Here is a 26,375-nt window from a genome sequence, read left to right on the forward strand (position 1 = left end):
GCTCAAAGAACACTTTCCAGCGAAGTCAAAGTCCTCTTTGAACCCGTATAGTACAAAATTATTGATATTCTTGTACATGATCTTTTCTTCAGACCTAAAAATTTTATCAAACTCTGGATGAAAATTAAATCCTCTATGGACCAATAAATTTTGTAAGGATATCACATAAGAAAATCATTGTTTCTAATGAATCGCCTCAGTAGGATACGATCTCTTCCAACTTCTGTGTTTGAAATTGGTTTGTTATCAGTCGGAGGCATCCATATAAAACGTTTCTGGGTAAGATCTAAGTTTAAGGGGAGAATCGTCTTGCTTTTTTGGTAACTATTCATACTTTTCTCGTAAATTTCTCAATATCTACCTTCAATTCACTTTGTATCACTTCTGGTCCTGAAGTTTGCATATTCGAGAAATCCTAACATGACATCACCCGCCGTAGATATAGTTTGACTCCGTGATTCTTTAAAGAAAAAAGAATTTTGATCCTACGAATACTATATTTCCAGTTTCCAGTGATATAAGGCTTGATGCAAAATTACTGTAAGGTAGTGTGAACTTTGGGAAAGTCGGTACTGGAGAATACATTAGAGGTCATCACATAATAGGGTCACTGACCCAAAAGAAAACTTCGTAAAGTACATACGGATACTTAAATGTTACAATCTTACCTCTCGTCATGCCAGGCCTTCAGCTGGTTGACTTTGAATACCTTTCAAAAAAATCTATGGAGCTGTTGATAAGTGCTAAGTTGGGACTGACTTTGGCTGCTGGCTTAGGTGCACTCCTTTGAAATCAGTCGTTCCCTCGACCCCGCTCAATGAACCAATAAATCAAGATTCTAGGTATCCTTACTTTCCATAATAAGAAAAGATCAGTTTACCAAATAAGAAAAAAACTTGACACATTTTTCTTTTTAATAAATTTTTATTGAAATGCTTCATATTTCTTAGGGGTTTATGTGATTCGAAGTGCTTACTAACTACAAATATTTCTCATTTATGTGATTTGTTTAATTTAACATTATTTTTTACTCGGCAAACACGCAGTATAACTTGCCATGTTCGCATTTAACTTTCTTTTTAATTAATTCTTATTAAAATTTTGTTTCTGGAAGAGTCAAGTCTTGCGAGAAAACCTTCAGTGCGCGCACGTTGTGTGCTTCTTGCTTACCATATTTCTAAGTAAGTGTTAATTTTATTAAGCTCAGCTTCTTTTAAGAAGTCTTTTACTTTAATTATTTATTATTTAATGATTTACGCGTTTATCTTTGCTTTCTGCTTCTGTGCTTATGACTTCTTTTCTGTTAAGTTATAAAGTTGCTTGGCAATCACCGACAACTCCACATCGATCGGCTTCGTATCGTCATACAACGAGGGTGCCTCGCATAGAATCATGAATGTACCAACCAGGGATGCGATCATGAAGAGCCATAAAAAGAGACGATCCAGTACCATGGCAACAAAACCCCAATCTTGATCTTCCTGTAAAGAAAAAGGGAATTGATAGCTGTTACTCCGATATAAGTTTTAAGGATGAAATTTTATTTTGGTATTATAGTATTAGGGGCTTGAGATTGGTTTTGGAAAGGTGCTTATACTTTCTGATTGTTACGTGTATTATGTGAAAGGATATAATTAGTAGATAGAGGAGCTTAAGAGTCCAATGCAATGGAAAAATTATATTACTAATTTCCGCAAGATTTCTTTTATAATAATTTTAGGAATCAATTTATTTCTTTTGGGTTTCTGAGATTAAAATATACTCGTACATATATATACATTAGGCAGCAAATGAAAGTGTATATTTCACTTTTCTTTATTTTGAATTACTGCATGAAGACGTTTTAGCATGCCACGAACCAATTTTTCTAATAATTTCATTATAATAATGTCAAATTGACGCTTCGTCTCTAAGAAAAGGTATTCCTAGTTTGTACGGCTGCTTTTTGGTATTTTGGAATCATAATTAACCACAAACGCAGAATTGGATTTAAATCCGGTAGCTGAGCTGGCCAGGCCATTTTTTCGATTAAGCCTTCTTCAAAAAAGTGAGTAGACAGGCGAGATGAGCGTTGCGGGTAGTTATCTTATTAGAAGATAAACGTTCTCAAGTTCACTTTTTCCGCATGTATTTTCAAATTTTCGCTAAAAATGTCAACATATGAAGCACCCGTCATTCGTCCAACGACTTTATCTAAACTACCAACACCAAATTTTGAGAAACAGTCCCAAATCATGAGAGAACATCCTCCATGCTTCACTGATGATTGTATGCACTGTGGTTTTATCAGAAGGTTTACACCACACTCTCTTACGTGTGTTTTAGCTTGAATTTGAATTCACCGGGCCAAATTATTTTATCTCCAAATGTGGTTGGCATATTTAGATATTGTTTTGCCAACTCTAGTTCTTTTTTACCTACTCGATATGGAAAACATAGGACGTTTTTTTGCGACATAGTTTTTAAAACTAGATGTTCGTGTTGTTTTTGGTGTTGTTATAGTTCCCTCTGCATTGTATGATACTAATGGAAACATCCAAACAAAACTTTCGATCAACTCCCGCGATAAAACTTCAGGGTTTTCAGGAGCTATTCTTTGTACAAGTCGCTCAGCGTGTATAGAAATTTTGGACTTTGGACCTCCAGTGTATTGAGTCTTGCATGTTTTGAAGTATTCAAAAATCTTTCTTGCCTCTCCTATCGAAATGGAATATTTTTCACATATTTTTTTATACGTTTCACCCCTCTTCCCATCTTCTACAATTAAGATCCGATTATTTCAGCTTTTCGTGTTTTTTACTAAGAACAGATTTTCACCATAACAGAAATTATACATGGGAAGCAGGCGTGGTTATTGTCCGATTTGGTCCATTTTCACAATGTGACATAAGAATATAAGAAGAATGCCACGTACTAAATTTTTTCGAATTCGGTTGGTCGAATCCCGAGATATGGGATTTAACCAAAAAGTGATCGGTGCCAATGCCTATCGTCCAATTTTCACACCGGCTCCCATAAAGCTTTCTAATACAATTTCGGTTCGGTTTTTAACAGTACGATTATATAGGGATTATCATCCGATTTCATTCATTTTCACACTGTCGGTAGAAGTTTTTATCAGATCTGTATTCAGCAAATTTGGTTATCAAGTTTCATCGAGATATCTCAATTTTTACTAAGTTATAGCTTGAACGGATGGACGGGCAGACAGACAGTCAACTGGATTTCATGAATCGCTACGCGCACGGAAGTCTTTTCCGGAAATTGACTTTAAAAACTGTTGCGAACATTGGGAGAAACGTTGGCACAAGTGAATTGGGACCAAGGGGAATTACTTTGGTTTCGAAGAATAAATTAAGAATTTTAAAATTATGAATTATGAAGTCTTTTCATTTTTTGCTCACAGGTACATTTTGATAGAAATAACGGTTTGTCTGTTGAAATCATGCTTAGAGCTCTTTTTCTCCAATTTGTTGAAAATATGAAAAACAGGAAAATGGGTGAAAGGAACACAGAGTAAAGCAAAAAACATTATTGACTAAAACACATGCACCAAATTAACAAGCAGCTGAATCAGGAACAAAGAACATTATCCTAAGCACTGTCTTCTTTAATTACACTTTCTTAATTATCCGCTGGGCAAGCACTGAGTTAACCACAACGATTTTCCATTCATTTGAAAAACATATTCCTCTACCGCTATCTCTCAAACTCTACTCAATAACCCACTCAAAAGAGTATTGGTTACAAAAACGCATTTGCTTTATCGCGCAAACTTTTTAGACTACTCATGGCAAATTTTGCACTGTCTTTTCGCGCGAAGTCTGCGATTGAATTGCCTCTTCTCATAATCCATGGATTTGCTGAAGTTATCAGCTGAATGCTAGCGGCCGTTCATCTTTCAATCATCGAAATCAATTGCCAAATGATCGATGTAAACCGCAAAAGTTGGTTATCGCTTGTTGTTATTGTTGCATGGTAGCGATTGACCCGCTTTATTGCTTTTGCGAGGGAAAAAGTCACTGTAGTCATTTGTTGTTGTTGTTGTTGCAAAAGAAGCGCCACAGCTAAAGCACTGTGGGTTGATGGCCCTCATAAGTGCATACTTTTGTCTGTTGCTGTGTGGGCATACACATACACACACCCACACTCAAACATACGAATACATCCGTTTTAGCGCATATTTATTCTCTTTATTGTAACAGCACAACATTGCCGAAATCCACTTTTAATTACTTTTGTGCAATTGACTGCCAGCGACCAACCGAATAGCAACAACAACAACAATAAGTCCACCAACTCTGACCAAAGAAACCGCTACAATCGGTGGCTCGGATTTTTTGTTTGTTTTGTTTTTATTTTTATCGGTGATTTGGCGGTTATTCACTGTCGCTGTTGCTGCAGCCGCCAACATATTTATTTTTTGTTGTTGCGATTTGTTGTTGCATATCTGACTGACATGTGCAGAAGCTCAATCAACATCAAACGGACGCGGAGCAGTAACGCTTAACTTTGTTGCCTTTTCACTTGTTGGCGGCTCAGCGTATGCGCGTCCGTAGGAGTGTGTGTGTGTGTGGCTTTGACTTATAACCTTATGAGTCGATGTGTTTTAGATGAGATAAATCCACGCTTATTTGAAGGATTGCTGACAGTTCGCTGAATGAAAGTTATTGACGACTTGCGACTAAATCGTTCCGCTCGTCTACTCAGTCAACTGATGAATGGATATTAAGTGAGATCTTTGTAATAATTGAGTTATTGAGAAAATACGAACCGTTGTAAGTATGGATTGTGCTTTAACAATTTTAATTTGGCTTTTACTAATACAGGATCTGCAAAATTATTCTTTAATAATAGAGAGCTTTAAATGAGTTAGGCGAATGACATGACTTGAGTTCCGAAAGACAGATGTTAGCTAATGGATATACGATTGCCTCAAGTAAGGAAAATCAATATATGCAGCCTTCAGTGGAATTTTCGGTCATGAACTCAGATCCCCTTCAACCGAATGAAAAGTTGGCAGTATTAACTATTGATAGAGTAGCTAGGAAACCTAAATCTTTTCTCGGACTGACAAAACAAAAACAAAAACATTTTCACGTGTTCCTTATTATCGATTTTAAAATACGCTTTCAGTGAATTTAAGTTTTTTCGGGTTCGGCTCAGTTTTGTAACGCCATTCGCTAGATTGTTGGGTAGTTTCGCCGTCATATTCATAAACCTACGTCTCGTCACCAGTAATGCTGTTTGCATGTATGTAGGGTCCTGAGATACGTTTCAAGTTTTACGCATCTCTTTAGCGACCGACTTGATGTCGTTTTTGCAAAAGATTCAGATGATTGTGTATGGGCCTAGCATTAACACGCAAAAAAATCCAAACATTAACCAAAATGTATTGTGGTGATCTATAAGAGGTGTTTAGATCCACTGCTTCCTTTAACCTTTTCGATGTTACCGTCATTAACAGGGGTAGATGATGAACGACTCGCGAGGAAATTTGTCCGTAACTTCACAGTATTTATTGAATGCTTTGTGCTCTTCATACACTTGAGTTCCATGATTCAGTTGGAAACCCAAAATATCAAGCAAAGTCTTTGTCTTTGCCAATATCTTATAGATTATTTTTTTCTTTTCGCTTTTGAATTTGAAAAAAAATTTACTCTTCAAACGTTCTTGGCAAATTTCGAATGAGATGTTTATGACCTTCTTGGAGGCCTACTTTGCAGACCGCTACAAAATTTATTTTGCTGAAGGATTGAAAAAGTTGGAGCTTCACGGGATCAAGTGTATCAAGTTAAATAAACAGGAGTAGTATGAAATAAACTTCAAATTTTTGTTTAGTGGTTCGTTTTTATTTCGTAAGCTAAATATGTATTGGACCTATTTCTGTAGAAAGTTAATATGAAGTTTAGATAATTGTGGCTTGTACAGCGATTTAAGGCCAATTGCATCCTCTCCTCTGTAACAGCGACTCACATAGCCCCAGCATACCGATAAATTCTAGTATTCTGCTGGGTGCTACTTCAACGATGTGATTCCTATTTAGATTCCTATTTAGATCCATGAATCCAGGGCCGTAATCCTGCGTCTAAAGGCTGCTGTGCAGTTAAACAGCAGGAAGTTTCCGGCTCCATGTTGCAGAATCGGGAGTTTGCACAAGTTTTAGCCTCCTTGCGCTTTTTGAGCTTACAATGGCCAGTATGGAATGCAACAAGTAGACGTAATTTAAGTAGAGAGTTATACATGTGTTGTTGTATAACGATTTTCAAGTAAAAGGTATAGCTAATTTGTCTTGGAATGGAATCAAGGATTTAACCTATTTTCTCTCCTTTCTTTTGATCTCTCTCCACCCAGAGTGTAGGCTAACAAAGAGCCCAATTTATTTACATCTGATAGATGTAGGTATGATGGCTGATCAAAGACCGCCCCTGGGCTGCTATATGTAGTCCTTTCTGAGGCCATAGAAAATAAGAACCGTTAGTATCCAATATAAATTTGTCTGAATGTATGCGTTCCCAAGTTTCCAAGACAGTCCAGAAGTAAGTGTTGAGTTGTTTCCACCTACTTTAACACAGCTTTTGCGGTTGGCATCTGGTAGGATTCCCAGCCTTACTGACGCCAATAGGGCAATTAAAATCCCCAAAACTAGCGAGAGGCTAGCCTTACTGAAGGCAAAGAGATCACTAGAAAAGCAGGTTTCGGATGCAGATCCGTTTATATTTTAGACTTATAGAAAATCTTGGGGTCCCGTGTTATCGAATTATCTTCAATACTTCGCGTAAACGGCAAATTTTCGTTCTTTATTAGTTTCTTTTATAGTTTTTGGTTTGGTAACAATTTTAGTTTCATTTTAAAGTACTTTACGATTATACTATTACCTCATCGATACGTGCAGGGGATCTCAAAAACTCATTTAAGTAGTTCAAAAATGATAAATTCATAATCCACAAAATGTTCGAAGCGGTAATGATACCCATAATGATGTTGGTCACTAAACCTCATTATAAATATTAATGTAAGCTTTCAAGCTTTTTGGAAGCTAAACTGTTTATCGCCGGCAGACAAGTAGCTGAAAAGGAAATTCGATTATGTAGGCATATTTGTGCCTCTAAATATTGAATCACTGGGCAAAGAGCAAAAGGCGAGCGCAATGAACCGAGTAATGGCGGTATTGAAGTATGTCATGGTTAGCTATGAGTTAAAGTGGGAGTTAAATGGTGGGTTTTAAACAAAAGTTGCAAAACGGAAAAGTTAAACAATTACAACAAAAACAATACCAGAAAATAAACGTAAATACACAATGGACAAAAACTAAAACAAATTTGTATCAATATTTGCAGCACAGCGCTGTATTGATTACTGTGAGTAATGACTGGACACAATCGAGCGTGAAATTAAAATTTTTTAAATAATAGCGAAAATTACCGAAAACCGCATCTGAAGTACTCTGTGCATATATTGTACATCGTATATGCATTTTCTTATGTATATAGTGAAAGTTTAATAATTAAAAAAGTTGTATACATATACTATGTATACGAAGTGAGTACATACTTAGGCATCATTCTGAATTTTGGTAAGATCTAAAAATTCATTACTGTTATTATTATTATTAATATTATGTGTATTTGGTAAAGCTAAATTAACAGATTATTAACTCGTTTAGACACGGACTTCGGTTGAACTCTGTGACTGCGTTGGAAACCTCCATATATTAAGGCTCTGGCCCGCCTTAATCTAGCGTCATAATTAAGTTGTGATAGATCTGAGTTAAAATGAGTCGCACTTTATTCTGAGCGATACTAAAAGCACTAGTTAATTGAAAAATACATGTGATAACCATTGTTTTGGACTTTTTACTGAGATAACCTTGATTCCATGATTGTGACTACCTTCAGGGAGGTGAATAGTGAATTTGACTGGATGTGAAGATGAGAGGAAAGAAAAAGGACATGTTGCCTTGGCCTCGTTGCAGAGATAACTTTGGATGAGTGCATAGTGGATTTGAGTGGGTAAGAAGATGAAAGCAAAGAAAAGTCGGGACCGATTTCAAAAATCAAAGTCTATATGGTAATACTCAATACCCAGCCGGATGGTAATGTTTCTCGTAAAAGAAAAAAAAGCACTGTAATCTCAATTAGCTGTCCACTGCTTTGTTATTTTTCAAAAGGTAGGATAACTTGACTGTAGCCTTTCGACCGAAAATATAGGGATACGGCTCTCGGAGCTAGCTCATATGATCACAAAAGAGGAAACGAACTCTCCAAAGCGGACATTTTCAAAGAGTTTTTGAATCTGTAAGCCAAAAGCTCTTTATGATACACATATGGTAGCTATATATCTGTGTGTACATAAATTTTATTTGAACGGACGTTTTCAATAGTCTACAGCATTCATCACTCCTGATATAAATAAGAAATCATTCAAATGGAATCTTAAAGCCTATATAAGAAGATTACATATATTTAAAATATATATTCGCATACGGATTTAATATTTATATAAACTTTTAATAGCAGTGCGAGTATATATGTATTCACTCACCGCATTAAATTCATCCTGTCGCTGCATGTGGTGCTGTATGAACATCACATTGTGAATAGCCTTTTCCAGCTCGAATGGATATTTTTTGCGTTGCGCCACATCGCTGAGTGAATCGTCTAGGCCGGACAGTACCGACGGCAAGCCATTGTAACCGCTGAGAGTGCTTAAGCCGCCACCCAAAGCGCCTACCAGACCGCTGAAGCTGTTTCCGCGGAATCAAAAAGAAGGAAAGCAGAGGAGAACACAGAAACAAACAGAATGATAAGTGAAATCCTTATATGTATGTAAAGAAGAAATAAATAAGTAAACTTCCAACTCTGTCAATAAAATCAATTACCGATTGGTTGCGCTGGTTGCATGTAGTCCATTGCAACCGCCACCGCCTAAGCCGCCCATGCGCCCCTGCATGCGCCGCAACGAATCCGGACTGGAACTGCCTGAGTTCATTTGCATCTCATCCATGAGCGCCTTGCCGAATTTGGTCTTACTAAATTTGGTGCCATAATTAATTTTACTAGCCGCTAAATCGCGTAGCAAATCTTTTGGCACACGCATCAGCAATAATTTCGGCAGTCGTTTGATGAAGAAGGCGCGCACCCACGGTGCCATCTTATGTGTGCTCGGCTTGCGGTAATGTATATTGAGTATGATAATCGTGATGACGACACTCAACCCCACCAAAAGCATAGTGAAGAGTAGATATTTGCCAAGCAGCGGTAAGGCCAGCGATGTAGACGGTATAATTTCCGAAATTAGCAGAAAGAACATTGTCTGCGAGAGTAGAATGCTTATGCAGAGCGCGATTTTCTCACCAGAATCGGCGGGTAAGTAGAATACGAGCACTGATAAGTAGGAGATGCCGACGCAGGGTATGATGAGATTGACGGTATAGAAGAGTGTTTTACGACGCAATGTTATGTTGAAGAAAATATCTGAAAGTATTTGACAAGTTTAGTGTTTATAAAATAATGAGAGAGAATACTAATAGAGACAAAAGTGCGGTTTCAAAATTTAACCAAATTTTAGGTTAAATTTGAGTGAGTAGTAAGAGTATAGGTTATGCTTAAAAGTGTGCTTAAATAGTCTTAAGAAATAGTGGTGAATTATTGGATATATATATATATATATATATATATAGAGGACACTATGGGTTTTTTTTAACCCAATCACCCGTTTACCACCACCAAGGGCGTGGCAAGCCTCTAGACTTCACCATGATCGATTTTGCCCTATCCAACGGACGGAGTATGTAAGCTAGATGTTCCGCACAAAATTGTAGAGTTTATTGGATGTTACAGGCTTCCATTAGCAGTATCCAGCACTTACATACCGCCGCTTCCAACGTGGTAATTGCCAAAAAAAAAACTTGCGTTTTACATGTCACCCTTTGATGGCCCTTAGCACTTAAACAGGGTGCACTAGACGACGCAAACAAATTGATTCTTCTAGGCGCACAGTTGAACTTTACTTTATAACAGACACCAATATCTTATACCGTTGATCATGTGAGTAGCAATCAACAAAAGACGAAACAGCGGAAGTGGGTTTCACCCAAAAAAATTGGATCTCTTAGGGGACACTATGGACTTAGACATATAGAAATGCAGTTCATAGAACTTTATAATCGCTTTAATGAAGGGATTGCAGGAGGAGGTCATCTCCGAGGAAAATGTTTAATTTTGGAGCCTTAGAAAAAACCTTTCTTAGGTTGGGAAAGCAGGTGGGTAGCTTTAAGAGAGTTGTTGGAAACGTTTGAGATCATCAGAAATCCGAACATAGAAAGGGTAAAGGTCTTTCCGATGTCTCATAACTGTATCTCTGCTATGAATGAAATGGACGATTCTCGTAAGTAGTCTGGTATGAAACTCATTTGGAGGGTTGTCGAATTAACAGTACATATACATAGGATGTGAAGTGATAAAACTAAGTTTTCATAGGATAAAATTACTTTTGACAGTTTCTCGATATTGTGTGAGCATTCGTCAAAGTACCAGCAGTATAAGAATATTTTACAGTTTTTCTTTGATAAAGAAGATTACGAAAAACTGGCGCCTGAAAATGTGAATAGTTTTCATGATTCTTCTACTTCTTGGCGGTTTAAATAATTCAATTCCGACAATTTTAATGTATAAGCGCTCTAGCAGGCCAATTGCCGAAGTCATGACGGTCTATGTAAGCAAATTGAACAAAACCCGTTTAGAACCATTTAAGGCTGGATGTTACAAGAAGTTCGTATATGCGTTACAAGTTTGGGCATAAAGACTTCATGAACCTAATATCCATCTGCGTATCGAGAAGGTCCAATTTCTACCTTAGGTGAGCGCTCGAAAATGTTGCTGAAGCCAGGATTGAAGGTCTGGACTTTCAGGTTTCGTAATATATTTGGTGGGATTGGTCTCCTGCCCATCTCCATCTACAATCACCTGCACTGCCACGATCAAACTCTTATTTCCGACCTGTAACGTTAAATATTGGATGGACTGAATTAAGCAATTGCTTAGAAGTGACCAGCTCAAAAGATAAATTATATTTCATTAGGACAACGTCAGACAGCACACACCGATAGTGACTCAGCAGAAGGTTTCTGAGCTTGGTTGCGACTTTACGTATGAATCCAGATTATACTTCATTCTGTCGCGATTAGTATATACTTATCTATCCATGGCAAATGATTTGCTGAGCCAGAGCCAGAGAGGTAGATGGGTGCCTCTTCTTTTTTTAAACGGAGTATGGCACTGACTTTTTAAGGTAAGCAAAGGCGTAGAAAACATCCAAAGTGGACATTCGGGAGGAAAATTTTCAAATTTTTGGGAATCTCCAATATAATATTTTTGTTTAATGAATAGGGACATAAGTCAAAGAATGAAATCTAGAAAAGCTGACAAAGTCCTGTTAATGGAACAAAATGACTGGATCACACTGTAAAAAGGTCTGAAATAGTATTTAAATGCGAGCGGGGTTGGACTTGTTACGAGATGGTTAAAAAATTTGTATAATGTGCAACGGTAAATTGTTGACTGAAGGCGCATTAATGCTGGACTACTGGCGGCAGCAATTAAACCCATTTTGGTCTCGGGTGGTCCAGCAACTCAGTGGAGCTCATCCAGGTGAAGGTTGTAGGATCTTTTTGGACTGTCCACCATTAACGCCACCCCAACGCAGCTTTATGGTGTACCCTTTGTTGCTTGTGTTCCAAGACCGGATACGTTCCTCTATGATAGGGTCCATTGTTTCAAACAAACGCTGAAGGAATTGAAAGACCTTGGACAGCTTAGTGGAATTGTGTCTTCAGCTGCTCTCGAGTGAGCCAGCTCGCCTGCCTTTTCATTTCCGTTTATATGACTGAGTACACAGATGATATTGAGCGAGCTACCTACTGAGTCTATTTATAGCCTCTTCTTCTTTATTGGGGCAGACACCGCTTAGGCAGTTATGGCCTTCTTGCATAAATTAATGCATGATTCTTAGTATTGCCGCAACGGATACGGATAGCCTTAATCGCACTTGGCTATCTACTAGAAGGTTTATGAGTTTGCTTGGCACTTGGCACCCAATGTTGTACCCACAAGTTCGGCCTCAAAGACTGAATTGTAGTCATTTATGTAGTTTGAAGCTGCCTTCTGTGTATACACTACTACAAAAGAAGCCTGCTCCTATTCCTGTCGCATTGTTTCAATTTACTATTGTCTTGTATCCTATTGCAAATAAGATTTCTTTAATAATCGCGCAAAAAGATGCTTTTCTCTCAGTGTAGTACATGAAAAATTACCAGATCTCAGCAACGATTAAAAAATCTAGGCATTGAAATAACCAACTAGAGACTCATAAACAATTTACACCTTACCGTTGGAAATTACATTCCAAAGGCAGTCAGTTTGACAGGCGTGTATTATTGAAAACCAAAGTGAAGGGAGAGCAAGCGACGCAAATAAAAAACGAAAAAGGTGAAAATGCAAAGAAAAAATTTTAAGAAATAAAACAATAGGTATACGAAATGTACGCTACCGTTAATCGGTTTAGCTTTAGCCGAATTGAATTTTGAAATGAAATGAAATAATCAACGAGAGACTCATAAATCTTGGCTGCCGCCTTTGCCGCCTGTGATTGCTGCCTTTGTACTATAATTTCTGCACACATTTTTATTTTTTGCTTTGGTTTTGGTTTTTGTTACTCGCTTCTTGCTTTTTGCTTATTTTTGTTGTATTTGTTATTATCCTTATTTCTGATTTATGATGTGTTAGACTTTTGAGGCTTATAAATTGCAAGCGCTTTCCATGTGCTATGCTGCTTTTGTCGGCAGCATACATGTATGTTATGTTATACATACATATGTATGTAGTAGTAGTGTGGAGTGTGTGCCTTGCTGGTGTGCGTGCTGGGCGCGTTTTGGTCATGTTGACAGTTTGATTACACTTTGCATGCAAAATAATAAAGTCTTAGACAGCCATGCGTTGTAGCGTACTGGGAGTATTTGTCAGCAGGCACACAATCACATACATACACACATAACGACACGCATATAAAAGCACACACATACCGGCACAGTTATATGAAATAAATGCATATATCCTCTCATTTGTGCTCTAAAAGCTGTCACAGACTTGCTGCATATGTGCGTGTGGTTATGTTTACATGTGTGTGTTCAACCGTATAGAAATATTTAAAAGTTTCATAAATGTTTTAGCGCATTGTTGTTCAATTTTACTGTTAATTTAATATTTCGGTTCTTTGAAATGGAAAATGCTTCGCAAAATTCCTACAGGACTCCGTATTTATCAGCACACACACGCATGTACATGCGCATATTTTCATATAATCCAATTGTAATATCTGCATATATGTATTCGGTGTGTATACAAACACACACACATACAAATAAAAATTTGCTGATATTTATTTGTCTGCAGAATCGAAAATTCCCTATAGTATCTTACTCGATTTCAATTCATAGCGCAGTGCCATTGTAGGCTTTTTGTGTTGGTTTGGGACTTGAAAGACCGAACACGTTGCCGAGTATACTCTCAAGCCAACAAAAGCACAATAAATTAAGTTAAATACTGAAAAATGAATTATTTTCGGGATTAAGGCAAAATAACCATGCCTCGGTTAGAAGATAAATGTGTGGAAATTAAATGGCTACAGTCCGACTATTTGATAAAGAATTGGTTAGAGTAATGATTACATTATTATTGCACTCAAAGTGCAAGAAAAGGAAGAAAAAGGGACTGCAGTTGAATATTGACTATTTTATGACAGAAATATTACAACATTTATATACATGTTGTGCCATGGACAGTTGGTTACTACAAGTAATATACAGAAATATGAGGATATACCCGAAAATTGGTTGGTAGTACTTTAGAAAAAGGACTATGCCAGTATTATAGATCAAAACAATGCGTTGATCAGTGTTCTAAATAATATCTGTTTCACCAATATCAGTTCAAGCTGAGTTTTATAGCACTATTTCTGACAAGTCTATGCTGAAATTTCGAGGCAAGCCAAAAAAAAAAAAAACTGCTGGCTCACCAAGGCAATGCACCGTTCCACATGTCAGGAAAAAAGATGGCTATGCTGCCATGAATTCTTTGTAGTCTCCAGAGCTGGTCCCCAGCGATTATTTCTTATTCTCAGATCTCCAAAGAATGCTCGCAGGCAAGAAATTTTTATCAATTGAAAAAATGCTCACCTAAACTGAGGACTATTTTGTAGTAAAGTGCAAATCGAACTACAAAAATGGCATTGAAAAGTTTAAGGGTCGCTATAATCAGTGTATCACTCTTGAAAGGAAAGAATTTTGTTAAAAAAATATTTTTGCTATGGTATGGGGGCGGTAAGTTTGGAAATATGAGCGTATTTGCGAGAATTGTTTAATTGAATCCCAAAACGCTATTTTTTCGCAACGTTGTTTTTAGACTTGGTCAGAAAATTTTCTGAATCGATCGATCGAAGCCGTTCTCATGACTGTCGGGTCTAAGTAACCGGAACGTACCTGGTCCTTTATTCAGCCAAGGTCTGTCAAATCGGCACCATTCCTTGAAATTAATTCGAGAATGTTTTCTGTCACTACAACAACAACAACATCGATCGAATTTCGCACGGCCTTCTTAGATATTACATATTTGTTAGTCAATGGTAGTCAAGCCACTCTGAAGTAAAGATTTTTCACAAATATCGAAGCCGCCATTTTGTTAATAAAAATCTAAATTTTGCTAAGTCCTTCGATCAATACCCGCATTCATCTTTGTATTGTAATATATTTCTTTAGATTTTTTGATTAGAAATAATTTTAAGCAGAAAAATCTTCCTCACAGACAAACATATTTTTTGAGAAGTCCTCTTTGAGATTAGCTACGAGATCAGGAGAATCCAAAAATTTTAAAAATGAATTACCGATTACAAAAGTACATTAAATTTTGTAAAGTGTTGTTAGTTCCAAACTGAATTGAGGAAAATCTCTAAAACTACAAAATATAATCGTTTTCATCTGTATGTAGTCTCTCTGAAGCAGCTCTTGAAATTTTTAGTGCATGCCCGGTACCTCATCAGATTTTCAAAAGCCTGTAAAGTCTCTACAGTAAAGTTAAGTTCTATGATTTAACAACTGAAATTCCAAGAACGTTCAACATAATTATTGTTTATTTTTTGAATTACCTGGATATGGTTCAGCACAGCATGGATAGTATTTCTCATGCCGCTCTGCTGGTACACCTAAAATATCCCATTCCACGCTGGGATAGTACTCACGCAAATCTATACCGATCTCGACTTTATTGTCCTTATCATTTCGCTGATTGATGTGCTTTAAATCAATCTAAAGAAGAGTGTATAGTGGAGAAGATATGATAAAATATATTAACGTCCTATAAAAATAGATGGGAAAAAAGGCTTAGACAGTAATAATATTTATTTAAAAAAAAAAAAAAACATTTTTACAAACTATTTTTAGTTGGGAATCTTCTAAAATTATAGCAATACATATACTAGTTACGACTTACCTGATCACCATCATAGGTCCACGAGCCGAACTTCATGAAGCATGTTTGCTGATCGAACGGAAAATAGCGAACATCGATTTCGCACGATGATTTGAAAATGGCCGGCGGCGTCCAAACAACTTTGCCGGTGTAATGGAGTATAGCTTTTGTCATGGTTGTGACGACATATTCGCCGTCAGCGCTGTAGAAAAATGAAAACGCAGACGTATGAAAAAACTCTGTCATTATTAATTAAGGGATCGAATTTGGATTTGGAAGTAAAATTTTTCAACACCAAATTATCAAAAAATTTATTTCAGATGATATTAAAAATTACGCCCATTATTTCTGCAGTAACTACTCGATAAATACAAAGCATGTACTTTGTTATCTTCTCACTTATTTGGAAAAACGTCAACAACCTATGTTGCAAGACAAATTTTAGTTAAAATTTTTCTATAGTCTTCAAGTTCAGACTCCATGTTCGACCGGAGAGTTTACGATATAAAGCTGTAATAGTTTTTTTATCTTTCGATCTTCAATACACATTTACTTAAAATGGTTAGATATCCTCTAAAGATTTTGTACTAAGCCTCATCGAAAATCGAGGTTCCTTCCAGTAAAAGCGGATTATTCGAGAATGAAATGATACCCATCGTGCTGGTGGTTATCTCCGATGATTATTCACATGTACTTCGGTGAAACTCTATTTCTATATCAAATTCAATCCATTTACTTGGGAAATCCAGTAATTGTTGGGACATTTGTACGCTCCCAGTTAAGGGGCATTATGAACTCTTTTCCAAGCAGTTTATGCTGAAATCATCCTTGCAGTCACCTGCTTGGAGCGGAACCGTCTCCTAGGAGCATCAAGAGGTCCTTCCTCAGCTAAGTCGACGACCTAACTTACCATCTTTTTTTTTTCCTTTCTTTTTTCTTACTTATCCAGACTAGACCCTGACATATCGGATGTATGTCCAGCGTGCAATAAGTCCCCGCAAGACACTAGCCACCTGCTAACACTACACATCTGACATCCTCCTCCCTTTGATCTGACTTCGTCGAAACAGCCCGTTTCCTGAGTCTTCCGTTGGATAACGTCGATGCCAACTTATCTAATACCTACCATCTTAACGAGTATTAGGTACTCGTTACAACAACAACACCAACAAAATTTGAAATTCGAGTTATTGGATAATTGCTGACGTACCTAATAGGATTGTAACGATACTAATTTTATTCCATACTTAATTTTCCAAATGACGTAAAATTATTCAAAATAATCATTAAATTTGACTTTGTGATGTTTAGAAATTTGAACTATTTCATTTCCCTTTTCTGTTGGTTTAAAATTCCTTTTGAATATGAAAGCGAAAAGTGTGTTCAAGTGGAATAATTAAAAAATGAAAAGCCGTAATTGTTATTTGTGATTGCTTTACCTAACAGGGTGGTACGAAATCAGAGTCAATAAATATTTTCAATATGAAAACATATTCAATAAAATATTTAAAATGAAATTGCAATTAATATGAAAAAAAATGAGTTGTGAACTGAAATCGGAATAATATGAGGTTTGAAATTTTGGTGTAACATTTTCGGAGCAAAACTTCTAGCAAAGATTAGAAGGCTTCAAAAAGCTGTAGAGTTCATTTGGGAGCCTTACTACATTTTATATCGTGCCGAAATCACCGTTTTCGCCTGATTTAGCGCCGTGTGACTTCATGCTATTCAGCGAACTCAAACGATCGCTCCGCGGAAACCGTTTTAAGTCAATTGAAGGCATTAAGCGTGAATCGCTATGCACATTGAGAACTCTTTTCCAAGCATTCCGAAAATTGATTTGAATAATTGTTTCGAGGGTTGGAAAAAACACAGGTGTATTGGGGCCGATGGGAATTATTTTCAGGAGGAAGACATAGATATGAACGAATAAATTAAGAATTTTAAAATTATAAACAAAGTCTTACAATTTTTTGCTTATAGTAGTAGAATTGATTTCTTGTGACTCTGAAGCTTCAAACTAGTGAACAAATTTCACGGTCATTCTGTAAAGACTATAACGAATACGAAATTTAAAGTCTCTTCTCTTGGCCTTCGTTTGGTTTTGGGGCTTACACTAAAGATGTTTTTTTGATCTTAGTCTAGAATAATAAGATGACGATGGCTTCTAAAACGATTAGCTAACAAAATCGGATTAATTTGGTTGATGTAGATGAGTATTTTTGTAAGTTCGGTTATTAATAGCTGATTGATTATAGTTGAGTTTGACGCTTAAAAAACACTTGACCGTAAGCGGCCACATTTTAGCCATTTTTCCAAGAGACTTTGAAATAAACAAAATTTCACAAATCGTTTTTCGAACCACAATAACCAATTCTCTTTTTAAAGTGGGTTGTCTACTAGCCACCCTATACCAAATTAACTTTGAGCTACTGCTGTTTCAAGACTTGCGATTTTCGGTTAACATCCATTGCTAAGAGAGCCTTTGAAGTAGTTATCGCTTTTAGGGACTGCGGTGAGATTGCACAGTGCGTTTTTTCTAACTCCTACATAACTAGGTATAAAAGCAAGCTTACTAAGGTAAAGGTTCACCGATTGCCTGATTAAATATCAGTGCACTTAGGTGTAGAACCACATCCATCGGATCACTTGATCTTGAGCCCACTTTACATTTTGGCACCCCGTTAAGATGGTAAGGATTAGATAAATTGTTGTCGACGTCATCCAACGGTAGGTCCAGGAAAGGTACTGTTTCGACGGAGTCGGACCAAATCTAAGATGAGTAGGGAGGTGGCCAGTATCATGCGGGGACTCACTGCGCGACATATAATCGATATGTCAGAGTCTATACTGGAAAAATAGGAATTTAACTTACTACATCATTCAGAGCGAAGCTGCGCAAGAGTCATTTTCGTTTTTCGCGTCAACTCGAGTTTTTTGTCTGCAATGGGTGGTGGCTTCATGACAAATACGTCATTCACTGTGAGGGAGTCGATGAAGGTTTTAATGGCTCCACTGTAAATGACAGTCAGTGCTTTTCGGAAGTTATTTGCATCCGCAGCCTGGACGGCGTAGTTGAGGAATGATCTCTTGATGCTCGTAGGAGGCGGTTCTGCTTTAAGCAGGAGACTGCAAGGATGATTTCTGCGTAAGCACCCCAACAGTAACTGCTTGAAGAGGAGTTCATTATGCTCCTTAACTGAGAGCATACGAGCCTCACTATACAGGTTTTCGATGGGACACATCAAAAGGTATCCTGTTGTAGTCTGGAATGCAGTGTTCTGACAAGTTTGGAGCTTCCCATCTGCGTTTCATTGCATCCAGGCGACCACATTGGTGCGGCGTAGTTAAGTACCGACCGGCCGATTGCCTTGTATGTTTCGAAACGTCTTCGTCCTTTCCCCATGTGAAGATTTTGTTGTGGTCGTATTAGGAGTGAAGGAGCACAGACTTACGAAAGTCAAACCTAAAATTTTAGGATTATTGACAGTCGGAATCTTAACTTCATTGACTGGTCTAGTTTGTACTCCAGTTTGTGACTATGGTCGGTGTGCATTTAGCGGGGGGGGAGCGTTAAGTTCCGTACAGCGAGCAAGCGAGAAAGCTCGGAGAGATAAACTTTTGCCAGATTTTAGATTTCTTTGAAATTACTGTTGATAACTGTATCTTTCTCTACCTATGGTAGACGAGAGGTTACTTTTTGTTTTCTCAGTGATGTATTTTTCACTTCGACTTCGGAAGTAACGATGGATTATGACCAGTATAATGCTACTTTGGCAAATTTGAACCAAGCCATCATATTAACATATTTTAGCTATATTTCATTTTAGCACCCTTTATTGTATCTTATTAAGATTAAATATTTGTGTTTGCCCATTCTTCAATCAATTCTACTCTATTCAATACTCACTTATTATAGAGCACTATATCGGGCAGCCAAATATGCTCGGATGGCACATACAACTCGGTAACACCGCCATATTCCGAGGGATCCCATTTGAATTTGTGATCCTGCCATTCGTGCTCAAGCCAAACGTTCGTCGTTAAGATTTGGTCTTTCAAATTCTGCAAAGAAACAAAAATTAATTTAGATTTTTGGTCTTCTTTTTTATATTGCAAGTTAAATATCGACACAGTGATTGCATAAAATGACTGCGCGCCAAAGCAAGGTGAGCGGTGGCGGCGGGAACAACTTGAAAAACTAAAGTTGATTGAAAAGGCTGCAAACACTTGAATATTGTGTAAAATGTTAAAATAGCTGCAGGCATTCCAAGAAACCCGATGGCAATCTCACTGAATTGCCAACTGTGCTGTTGAACGCCTGCGAGCGCCTGATTGTATGCTTTGATTTTTGCACATTTTTTGCTTTGCTTCATTTTGCATTCACCATTTCATTGCTATTTCTATTTTGATGTGCTTCATAGTATATATGTGTGTGTATGTGTGAGTGTGTGCTGATTTTCTTTCGCTATAATTGCTGACCTTTTGTTTCAAAGTGCGCGCTTTTAATTTCGCCCGCATGTCCTTCTCCATTCATTATTGTGCAAATGAAAAGTCTAATTTCTTGACTATTAAATTTATTTCCTCATGCAACTGAAGAGAAATGTGTACCAACCATTTTTTACAATTCCTTTCCAGCCAACACTTTTGCATAGTAATTGCCTTGCCTTTTAGGTATACAGTGCTTGTGTGTGTGTTTGCGGCTGTGTCTGTCGGCTAGTTGAGTTGATTGTTTGTACCGGTGTGTAAGTGTGTGCGGGTCTATTTGACACCATCAAATTGCTGTTGAATTGGCACTTTTTCATGTCCTTTGTTGGCAATAAAAAGGTTGACGTTGATATTATTTCGGCGCTAGTGGTGAATGAGCTGATTGACTTAAAGGTGTAAGGCAAGTTTTTAGCGTACCTTTGTGATTGCCCAACGATATGGTTGGGGTTGCAGGTGTGCGCGTCAAAATTGGTGTCAGCAGAGAAATGTACCCAATTTAATTTTGAAATTACTGATAACCAGATAGGCAGAGGAGCAGGCAACCGGAGCACACTAGTTACTCAGACTTTGAATACAATTAAAGGCGCCAGTGTTTCTATATATGCGTGCCAAATGATAGTGGTTTGAATATGTTAAAAACTGTATATATTAAAATGAAATTGTTAAAATATTATTGGAAAATATTTAATGGGTCAATTGCATTAACATATGCACTGAAATAGCGACATCTGAAAGCAAAAACTGTGTTGGTCAAAGCAAAACGGTAGACACTCGCTGGCAGTAGTTTCGAAATCTGTGTTTCATTTAAAGCGTAGATGTGTGAGAGAAGGCGCTTGGTAGCAGAGCGTGGACCCTGTAGTATTTGAAGATCGCAAAAAACATTATTTTGGTATATTTTAATGTTTCGCTAAACACGTGAAAGAAAGAGATATTTCTATTGAAAGCCCAGCGATTTTTTCTACTTCCTAAACCAAAAAATTCTCCGGAGGAACCTATATCATAACGACTTGACTTCTGTGAATGCTCGACACAATTGGTAAAGTGAACGAAAGCATAGTGAGAAACCGCTTGGAGTTAGTAACCCAGAAAGCTGGCGGATTATCAGAAAGACAATACAGCGTTGTAAAAAAAAGGTCCACCATTGACGCACTGTACAGTGTCGTTGACACTGCGAAATGCGCAGTAAGTGGCAAGCGAAGTAAAGATAAATATTGCGCGCTGATCACCCTTGATGTGAAGAATGCATTCAACTCAGCACAGTGGGCAAACATAATCAAAGCCTGGTATGATCAATACTTATCTAACATATGAAATTTATTATGAGTTTGAGATCGGTTGTGTTATATGCGGCATTCGTGGCTCGACAGATGACATGGGGACCTGGATGGTGTTGGACATGGGTGCTTTAGAAGCTACCAGTACAGATACCAGCACGATATTAGTCTGAAGAGTGCTTTGAAGACTCTGAGCATGTATTCTTTTATTGCCCTCGATATTTAAGTACAAAGGAAAAACTTAAAACTACACTCGGTGTTAGTTTTACTGTAGAAAATTTGACGACACTTTGGTGACAGCCCATTGAGAATTGTAAAACTGACAGCGAAGCGGCCGTTTGAATCAGTAATCGCCAGTAATAATACGCTTCATGACAACCTGATAGTTAGAAAAAATTTCCGACGAATAGGTTTTCCCGCGAAATTAAAAGGTTTTACTATTTTTTGCTCACTATACTACCAAGATACCGACTCACTATACAACAACCGCATTAACGGTTGAAAGAGAGATAGACTTGGAAAGCACCATTCATTGTCCTGTAAAATTGATACATTATACAAGTAGAATCGATTTCTATAGCTTTCAGATCAATATTTTGGAATTGGAAACAATTCGGACGACATATACAAGTACATATGTACATTTATGTTGAAGAAAATTAGTGTAGAATGTCGAGTATATTCGATTAACAGTAGCAAAATTCTGACTCTACCAACACTGTTCTTAAATTGTTATGAACCAATAATTTTTGGGTTGGACAAAATTCTACAAATAAAATAGAGATAAAATGGGTTTTAAAAATAGTTTATTATAATAATTTGAACGTTATGGGAGTGTTTCAATTGAGAACTTGGAACTTAGACTTATAGTTCAGTTTTAATTCCTTAAGTGTAAAAATTTTTTTGTTTATATCCAGCGCTTAACAAGATGGCACTTTATCATGCAATTGTTCTTCTGTCCAAGACCTACTCGTCGTCTATTATTCCTAGACAACAGGTAGTTTGAATATCTTACAGGAGTTCGTGAACTCGAAGATTAAGAGTTACATCTTATTATGATATTTGGAATTATTCGAGAGGAAACTTATAAACCTGGCTTCGGCACACAATGTAGACTATTTAAATGAGGTTTTACTTTTAGACCGATTGCTTACTTTCTTGGGTAGGGAAATATATATTTAAGGCACCTTTATTATTTACCGAATTGTCTAAACGATTAAAAATGAAACTTGCTTGTTTTTCTGATTAAAGAAACTATCTTAAATACATATGTATGAAAATACACCTTCTGCCTATTTAAAAATTAAATCGTCTTCTTAAGTGGCTTACGCGATTATAGCTGAGCTAACAACCAATAAAAATTAAATACATCAATGTAATAAACTTGCTCTACCTCACCACTCAGTCATACTTACCAAATCGATCAGCTGTGATAAGCGTAGACCGAGTTTTACCAGAACCGTGTCCGTATTATTGCTAACAGGTCGTATGAGCCGATTATAGTTGCTGAGTAAGTCATCGTAGAGCCGTTTGGCATCTGGATTCGCGTGCACTTGGACAACGCTTTCGCAGAGCAATAGCAACACAATTAAAAGGCAAATAAATTTGCAATTTAGCCAAAAAGTGGCTAAATTGCGTAGTGAAGACATTTTCTACAATTTGCTTAGTTTATACGTATACTCGTTTAGTTGCATATCTTGAAAGGTTAAAAAAAAACTTTTGCGCGCTTAAATGTAGGCAACGATTGATTGTTACACAAAAAGCAAGTCAGTGCATATTTACGGGCGCTTATCGGATATGCTTGCATGCACAGGCATATTAGATTTGCTATGGAGTCGGTTGTGGTGGTGGTTACCGTGTTTTTTACTACACCCGCCTTACGCTTTACTTCGTGTTTTCTGTTTTTTTTTTGTTTTTTTTTAGGATTTCTTCTTTTATCACTTTTTATTTATTTTGTTGCTTTGGGTTTTGTGTGTGCTTTTAGTACACTTTTCTGTGACGTCTAAACAGACAAGTACTAAAAGTCCCTTTTGACACAAGCTGGGTATAGAAACGTCAGCAAATCGAACAGCTGAATGAATACAAGCGGCTCGTGAAATGACAGCGCTTAACTGTTGCTGAGAGTTTGTCGCGGTGAGAGCGTGTGCTCGTGTCTAGTGTGCAGCGCACGATTGGGCGTGCTCGGCGTGAGCGGTATGCAGTGTTGTTGCTATTGTTGTGGTGTGCATGTTTTGTTGCTGAATTTGTTGTTTTTTTGCTGATTGCTTGCTCCGGCCTTTATGTGTGTCGTGATGTTATTTTCTATATTTTTTTACGACTTTACCCTGTGTCATTGACTTGAATGTCGGTGGTGACGGCGGCAACGCGCCTAAAAATATGCTTTCTGTGTTTTTTTACAATGTTTTTGTTCTCAATTTTAGCGCTTTGACAATAAGTTATGGAAAAATGTTTTCTTGGTAAATATGTTCCTCTGAAGAACTTTATTTTATTTCGGAAACTTAAACTATTACTTGAATTATACGACTTTGTTTGTCTAACACCTTTAGAAATAACATTTATTTACATTTAACACATTTTGTAACATTACTCGTTGCACTGGCTATCTAAACTACGTTCGTGCACTTGAGGCCCGCCGTGTCAACACAGTTCCTTGCGCAAAAATATCAAAAACGATACTGAAGCGCTGAGCATTGTTTTTGTAGCATCGCTGGCACTGCCGCTAGAATATTGCGTGCCACAATGCGGGATGTGATTTGTCACTTCGTTCACCGAAAACAAAATTCTCAACTCAGAAACGCATGGAAGCTGTTGGAGGCTGCAAAGGCGTCGCGTACCAAGCTCGCTCTCCTTGGAGCGGAGCTTTTAACTGCTTGAGAGTATGAGAGCGTGTAGATTTCACATACTAATATCGCAGTCAGTCTTATTCATACCCAACGTATTAAGTTTCAAGTTTGTTGTAGTTAATTTATTACATTTTAAGGGCGTGCTCGCTTTACATTGTCTCCTGTATTTAATGTTTACTAACTGCTGATATAGTGTGCTATGTTGACAAACATTCGTGGCTGCGCGCTTTGAACGAAATCGAAGCCTGCCTGCGCAATTCGAGGGAGATTGGAGTGAAAATTTTTTGAGCTTTGAAATATGAGGTTTGGTTAAATAACTGTGGTAATTAAAGAAAAAAAATAGCCATAATAAAAAGTTTTCCACGAAGTTTGTAAGACTCAGAAATACGTTTAGAAAAGTTGGCGACCAGCTAAAGTATAATACGATATATAAGGTTTTTGAGGTTTATTACTTTTTGAAAGAAAAATCACAGAAATTCAAATTGATTGGGAAATATTTATTATCATTCCAAACAACATTCTTTGGCATTTATTGTTTGATGATTATCTCTTTTATGGTGTTGGCCGCGGCTGCATTTTCGATGATCCATCGTTTAGTCCAATTTTCGATGACTTGTTTGAGTATTTCGACCGATTACAGGCGTATGACACGCGTGATGTTTTGCTCCAAGGCCTGAATCGAAGCGGTATGTTCGAATAGACCTTCAGAAAAAGTCAAACCAAACCAAATCGTTGTTTTTTCTTGATGAAATGACAGCCATTGAATCTCTTCAGGAAGCTCTTCTTCCCAAATACGACAATTTTGCTTGTTGACATACCCATTGAGTCAAAAATAAGTCTAATCGCTGAACAAAATTTGGCTCGAACACGTCGGATCTTTTTGGAGCTTTTCAAGAGCTCATAGAGCGGAGCAATGTCGCTCGGGAAGGGCGAGCCGTTTCAGTTCTTCTACAAGCTGTATTTTGTATGCTTTCAATTTAAGATGTCGACGCGTAATGCGCTAAGTCGTTTCACAAGTCTGTCCGAGTTGCTGCGAATGTGCGGGTGCTGGTGTTGCGAATAGTTTGCTAAGTAAGCCGATTATGTTGACCTTTCTTTACGGAACGTGAATTTTCGTAATAAAGATGAGCGATGAAACGTGGTTCCTGCGGGAGTCATTGAAATGTATAACAACTGAACGATAGCTTGACACGACTCACGCGTTATCTGGAAAAAAAAACTTTTGAAAAAAGAACCTCTTGGATTACCCGTTATAAATGATCAGCGTGGCGATCTTAGTCATTTTAGTCATATCCGCATGTCAAATTCTCAGATTCTCTCTTTTTCTAAGATTCTTTTACTAGAATACGAGTATTAATGCAGCTTTCTCATATATTTGAACTCTCATCATCAAGTTGACGGAATCGGACTATGTTTTTTGTAGAACAGATATCGAATGGGAGAATCTCCATACCTTTTCTTGATATTAACCCGTTAAGAGTTAACGACTTTTGAATAAATCTTAAAAAAAAAATAATGGACATTCTATTTCTGACAATGAACTAGTCTAATAAAAAGTGAACAAAATCAGTTCAGAATTTCTCCTGGTCTTCATGTAGTATAGTATCAGGTCAGCTTATTGTTTTAAGGTAGATGACATTGAGTAGAATATATGTATCAAGGTGTGCCGTTATTCTATTAAATTTTGTTCAAAACAATTTCAATAATTAATTTTATATACTCTCTACTTCTAACTACAAATTTATTCCTCAAAGTATCAATAGCATTTTGTTATAAATTTAGCTGGTGATGACATAGAGTTCAATTTCAAAATAATTCTTCCAAGTATATCATTTCTTTCTCACTCGTATATTTCAATATAACGGTTTGATCTATGCTTACATATTTTGACATTTATTTCTAAACTCTCTCCTGATTTTATAATTGTATCTGTTGGCTGTTGTGCCTACATTACTCTTACATATGAAGCGCTCTTTTCTGTTAACAAAATGTCAGTCGTATGTAGAAGTCTCCAAAATAACATTTTTGCAGTTTTTAACAGCAGGAGGGCAGACTCTCAAATGAAATACATAGTTTTATGAGATTTTTGCATGCTCAAACCTACTGTTATTAGTATTGAAGTTTTTGTATATATTTTTTATGTCTAGATATGGCTTTGGTATGAAGATTGAAAGGAGTGGACTTTTGAAAATACAATTTTTTTAGCATGAAATATTCGTATGGTTTTAAAATATTAAGGCGTAATGCGT

At 37.1% G+C, this 26,375-nt stretch overlaps 2 protein-coding genes across 2 annotated transcripts in view; both read right to left on the bottom strand.

Annotated features, from left to right (window-relative positions):
- The window catches only part of LOC105227053 (uncharacterized), a 116,075-nt gene that overhangs the window by 80,249 nt on the left and 9,451 nt on the right, over positions 1-26,375 (bottom strand). The gene's annotated exons all lie outside the window — the stretch shown is intronic.
- Positions 905-23,965, bottom strand: LOC105227042 (acetylcholine receptor subunit alpha-like 2). The gene is made up of 7 exons (XM_011206198.4): positions 22,699-23,965; positions 19,432-19,586; positions 15,543-15,723; positions 15,199-15,358; positions 8,882-9,476; positions 8,545-8,746; positions 905-1,481 (listed from the first exon to the last, which is right to left on the bottom strand). Exons 1-7 carry the CDS (start codon positions 22,930-22,932, stop codon positions 1,287-1,289), a joined length of 1,722 nt encoding a protein of 573 aa, XP_011204500.1. The 5' UTR covers positions 22,933-23,965; the 3' UTR covers positions 905-1,286.

This window comes from Bactrocera dorsalis, chromosome 2, assembly GCF_023373825.1.
Source record: "Bactrocera dorsalis isolate Fly_Bdor chromosome 2, ASM2337382v1, whole genome shotgun sequence".
Lineage (NCBI taxonomy): Eukaryota > Metazoa > Arthropoda > Insecta > Diptera > Tephritidae > Bactrocera > Bactrocera dorsalis.

What these genes read in the sequence shown, in the direction of transcription:
- LOC105227042 (XM_011206198.4), bottom strand. Translation starts at nt 22,932, where the DNA reads ATGTCTTCACTACGCAATTTAGCCACTTTTTGGCTAAATTGCAAATTT. An exon ending in GATATAGTGCTCTATAATAA is followed by an intron (nt 15,724 to 19,431) that starts GTGAGTATTGAA and finishes ATTTTTCTACAG; the next exon opens with CGCTGACGGCGAATATGTCG. An exon ending in GCAACCAGCGCAACCAATCG is followed by an intron (nt 8,747 to 8,881) that starts GTAATTGATTTT and finishes CCGCGGAAACAG; the next exon opens with CTTCAGCGGTCTGGTAGGCG.